Raw genomic sequence first — 6,000 nt, 5'->3', positions numbered from 1 at the left:
ATGATCAGCTCTCAGGTCACATGACACATCAGGTCACGTGGTTGTTGTTGTGGTGCGTTTAAGCTCTCAACGTGGTTTTGCAGAAAACTTGAGATGTCTGAGCTGAGTTACCCAAACAGCAGATGGACATTTGATTATTAATGCTTCATTAGCTGCTGAACACAGCTATATGTTTATTTATATACAGCTCTATGTTTATTTATATACCGCTCTATGTTTATTTATATACAGCTCTATGTTTATTTATATACAGCTCTATGATTATTTATATACAGTCTATGATTATTTATATACAGCTCTATGGTTATTTATATACAGCTCTATGATTATTTATATACAGTCTATGATTATTTATATACAGCTCTATGTTTATTTATATACAGCTCTATGTTTATTTATATACAGCTCTATGTTTATTTATATACAGCTCTATGTTTATTTATATACAGCTCTATGGTTAAACTGAGTCGGTGAGTAAACATTTAAAACTATTATAAGCTACTTACTATAACATACACTCCAAATAGACAAACAAATGTGTCAGTACAACGCAAACAATAAATAGGCATAGACTTATATGTCATATATGCAGTATAATTGTAGATTATGTATCATATCAATGCATGTGTAAAGCCTACAGTTACTAAGGATAGTTCTGAGCATGTGACGTCAGCTCTAGTAATGACATATTTAATGCTATCATATGTTACTTTACCTTTTTCAGCTGAATATGTTGACCTTAAGTGGGCAATAATTAAATGATGAAATGACTCTACTGTCTACTGCAAATTGTGCAAAAGTATATATATATGTATATATACATGTGTGTGTGTGTATATATATATATATATGTATATATATATATATATATATATATATATGAATACACCCTGGGATACATGAAGTAGCTTTTTGTAATGTTAACTATGACATTTTTAATGGACATGACAAAATGTTTGCTGTAAAAAATGCAGAGAAGAAGAAGACATGCATGAAGGGCACATTTTAATACCCGTGTGTCTCCTTTTATGAATTTTATGTCCAGAAGTGTGTTTAATATGTTCAGGATGCAGTCGCCCTGTTTGACCACTAGGGGGCAGCATGACTCCAGAATAGGCTGAGAGTGATAACAGACTCTGTTCTACAGTGTGGAGCACAATGGAAATCAAGCTTCTCACAGCTGGAGAGAAAATTATGGATTATGATGCGACAACATGTGTGAACAGGTGGGAACTCAAATATATAACACTTGATGCTGATTTCACTTTTTTTATTTATGTATTTACTTTTATACAACAACAATAAACAACAATGGCGTATCTATCACATGGGTGAATAACAACATCTACAAATATTTATACATATATACACACATACATACGCTCTTTTTTCACATACACTGTATGAGCATATATATATATATATATATATACATACTTATATATTTGTATACATCCATTTACCTACATGGTCAAAACAACCCATTATAATTCTCCATCTGGAGGAACAGAGAACTATTTTGAGTTTAGAGAAAATGCCGGATATTAGTATTCAACAAAGTCAGGCCACATGTGTAAGCCATTTTGACCAATTTTATACAAAGATATCAATTTCACTGTGTTTAAATATGTTTTTTTACATTGTGTATATACTGTGAATTAAACCAATCCACTCAAAGCTTGATTACACTTATTCCTAAGTAATTTTAATGTGATTTTCTTTTAATTGGCTTGAGGATAGATATGTTTTAAGGCAGTTATAGGTGATCACACTCTTCCTTGATGGTGTTTTTTTTGTAACCTCTATCTATCTATCACACATTCTGATCTTGAAGCTGCTCACTGCAACCACACAGTCTCTGAACATCTGCACTGAGGCGTCTGTGGGCTGAGCATCTTCCTCAAGGGCATCTCAGCACAGGTAATGGCAGAAAGGGAGTGCTGCTCTCCACTTAACTACCCAGATTAATCCTGCCACTCCAGGGATCAAACCAACAACCTGTTGGTCTCACAGGCGAAATAAAAACCAGGCCATCAACCCAAGTTGTTCCCCAGTATAAGAAAATATAGTGAAGGAAGTAAGAAGGCTACAAAAATACATTAGTAGTAGTTAATGTCACAAAAATACACCTTTTTCTTTGGTCTTGGATCTCAGGGGAAGTAGTGGAAGCCCCACCAGATGGCGTGAAAAACATCTGCTCTGGCTCTTTGAGCATAACGTGACATAACATGACATAACATGACATCTGATGAAAATGTGCCAACACTGGAACAATGTGGTTCAGCCAGTTGGACCATTGTATGGATCTCATATAACACAGTTGTGTTGAAAACAGAAAGTCTGTTCTAGATTCTGCTGACAGAACTGGAGTGTGTTGTTGTGAATATATTTCCACCAGTCGAGCTGCTCTCATCTTCCAACCTCCAAACTTTCTCTTTAAGAAGGCGCGTCTAGCTGCAGTAGTGTGTTTATGACAGTCTTAAAGTGGCACATGGAAACCATCGCTGCTCTCTGCATGGCACGATCTACACCTACAGATTATGTCTGTCCGGAGCGAGGAAACGCTCTGCAGAAACTGATCCTCTGAGTATATTCCTGTGTCTGTCTGACTATTTTTATCTGGCGGCAGCAGCTCCGGTGGATGCGGCAGCGGGAGCTCCGCACCGAGGCGCGCGGCCAGCCGACGGGAAGGATCGGCGGCGGATTCACACAGAAGGCTGCTGGGCTCCGGACGACACGAGGCATGAACTAGTCCCGACAGAGCCGTCAGAGGTGAAGCACATCGGGACGTGAGAGGAATGGAGGCACCGCCGGGGACGAGCTGCTGCGAGCGCGCCTTGGCCAACCGGGAATAACCGAGCAGGAGCCGCTGGGATGGCAGCATCCAGTAACTCTAGCCTCTCCGGTTCATCTGTGTCCTCCGGTAAGAGTTCACACAACACTCTGAGGCTTCACACAGAACATGTGTTATTATCATTATTATTATTATTATTATTATTATTATTATAGGCCTTATAATAATAATAATAATGATGATAATGTGATATTCAGTGGTGGGGAGTTTATAATTTACCTTTTCTGTGTGATTTAAAATATATACATTTATTTAGGTCAAATTCAACTTTTTTTTTTAATGATCTTGCATTTATCCACCACTAACATATGCACCAGGAAATGTGACATCCTCTCATTTTTCCATCTGCATCTCACACGTGCTTGTCAAGCATCAGACAAACATATGATTAAAGTATCTTCCAGTGACTGATGTGATTCAGGATTAAATCATTACCATGTGTTGTATTTGGGTTCAGTGGTGGAAACATTAGAAGGAGAGGACACCTTTCATGTGTAAAGGGATTAAAAGGCTGTGAGATGTTGGTTTGGATGTTATCATTAGATTGACAATCATCTCCATAATTCCCCTATTGACTTTCCACTTGGCTGGCTGTGAGGATTATATTTGGCTTGTGCAGACTACCATTTTCCAAAGCGCACCAGGCTGGGACATTTTCTGACATTGTAAAAAAAAAACCTAATATGTTATGGTCCAGTGGCAATATACAATTCATACTGCTACAGTGTGCACAAATTCTAATCAAATCCCCTCCGCATATAATGAGGTATAGCACAGAGAGCTGCACCTATTATGTATTTGTAAAAATTTCAATATCAGGGTTGAATTTTCACAGAATGAGAACAGAAAGTGGGTTAGCAGCTGTTCAAACAAACCCAGAATGAAGTAGCAGCTCTGCGCTTGTCTCAGTGTATTTCCCATTCTGTGTTGATAAAGAGCATTGCTCGTGTTTGCAGGGTATAAAGTACAAACTCCACTATCACAGTCACTATCACAGTCACTATCACTATCACAGTCACTATCACAGTCACTATCACAGTCACTATCACAGTCACTATCACTATCACAGTCACTATCACAGTCACTATCACTATCACAGTCACTATCACAGTCTCTATCACAGTCACTATCACAGTCACTATCACAGTCACTATCACAGTCACTATCACTATCACAGTCACTATCACAGTCACTATCACAGTCACTATCACTATCACAGTCACTATCACAGCCACTATCACAGCCACAGTCACTATCACAGTCACTATCACAGTCACTATCACTATCACAGTCACTATCACAGTCACTATCACAGTCACTATCACAGTCACTATCACAGTCACAATCACTATCACAGTCACTATCACTATCACAGTCACTATCACAGTCACTATCACAGTCACTATCACTATCACAGTCACTATCACAGTCACTATCACTATCACAGTCACTATCACAGTCACTATCACAGTCACTATCACAGTCACAGTCACTATCACAGTCACTATCACTATCACAGTCACTATCACAGTCACTATCACTATCACAGTCACTATCACAGTCACTATCACTATCACAGTCACTATCACAGTCACTATCACAGTCACTATCACAGTCACAGTCACTATCACAGTCACTATCACTATCACAGTCACTATCACAGTCACTATCACAGTCACTATCACAGTCACTATCACAGTCACAGTCACTATCACAGTCACTATCACTATCACAGTCACTATCACAGTCACTATCACAGTCACTATCACAGTCACAATCACAGTCACTATCACAGTCACTATCACAGTCACAGTCACTATCACAGTCACTATCACAGTCACTATCACAGTCACTATCACTATCACAGTCAGTATCACAGTCACTATCACAGTCACTATCACAGTCACAATCACAGTCACTATCACAGTCACTATCACAGTCACAATCACAGTCACTATCACAGTCACTATCACAGTCACTATCACTATCACAGTCAGTATCACAGTCACAGTCACTATCACAGTCTCTATCACAGTCACTATCACTATCACAGTCACTATCACAGTCACTATCACAGTCACAATCACAGTCACTATCACAGTCACTATCACAGTCACTATCACTATCACAGTCAGTATCACAGTCACTATCACAGTCACTATCACTATCACAGTCTCTATCACAGCCACTATCACAGCCACTATCACAGTCTCTATCACAGTCACTATCACAGTCACTATCACAGTCACTATCACAGTCACTATCACTATCACAGTCACTATCACAGTCACTATCACAGTCACTATCACTATCACAGTCACTATCACAGTCTCTATCACAGTCACTATCACAGTCACTATCACAGTCACTATCACAGTCACTATCACTATCACAGTCACTATCACAGTCACTATCACAGTCACTATCACAGTCACTATCACTATCACAGTCACTATCACAGCCACTATCACAGCCACAGTCACTATCACAGTCACTATCACAGTCACTATCACTATCACAGTCACTATCACAGTCACTATCACAGTCACTATCACAGTCACTATCACAGTCACAATCACTATCACAGTCACTATCACTATCACAGTCACTATCACAGTCACTATCACAGTCACTATCACTATCACAGTCACTATCACAGTCACTATCACTATCACAGTCACTATCACAGTCACTATCACAGTCACAGTCACTATCACAGTCACTATCACTATCACAGTCACTATCACAGTCACTATCACTATCACAGTCACTATCACAGTCACTATCACTATCACAGTCACTATCACAGTCACTATCACAGTCACTATCACAGTCACAGTCACTATCACAGTCACTATCACTATCACAGTCACTATCACAGTCACTATCACAGTCACTATCACAGTCACTATCACAGTCACAGTCACTATCACAGTCACTATCACTATCACAGTCACTATCACAGTCACTATCACAGTCACTATCACAGTCACAATCACAGTCACTATCACAGTCACTATCACAGTCACAGTCACTATCACAGTCACTATCACAGTCACTATCACAGTCACTATCACTATCACAGTCAGTATCACAGTCACTATCACAGTCACTATCACAGTCACAATCACAGTCACTATCACAGT

The 6,000-nt window shown here is 39.1% G+C and overlaps 1 protein-coding gene across 1 annotated transcript in view; it reads left to right on the top strand.

The window, feature by feature from the left end:
* Window positions 1-2,410: 2,410 nt before the first annotated feature.
* chn2 (chimerin 2) overlaps window positions 2,411-6,000 on the top strand; it is a 37,824-nt gene continuing 34,234 nt past the window's right edge. The window contains exon 1 of the mRNA XM_059339148.1: window positions 2,411-2,923. Within this exon, the coding sequence (XP_059195131.1) occupies window positions 2,875-2,923 (49 nt within the window). The 5' untranslated portion in view covers window positions 2,411-2,874. The remainder of the gene's footprint in view (window positions 2,924-6,000) is intronic.

This window comes from Centropristis striata, chromosome 8, assembly GCF_030273125.1.
Source record: "Centropristis striata isolate RG_2023a ecotype Rhode Island chromosome 8, C.striata_1.0, whole genome shotgun sequence".
NCBI classification, from domain to species: domain Eukaryota; kingdom Metazoa; phylum Chordata; class Actinopteri; order Perciformes; family Serranidae; genus Centropristis; species Centropristis striata.
This window is presented reverse-complemented; position numbering and strand designations above follow the sequence as displayed.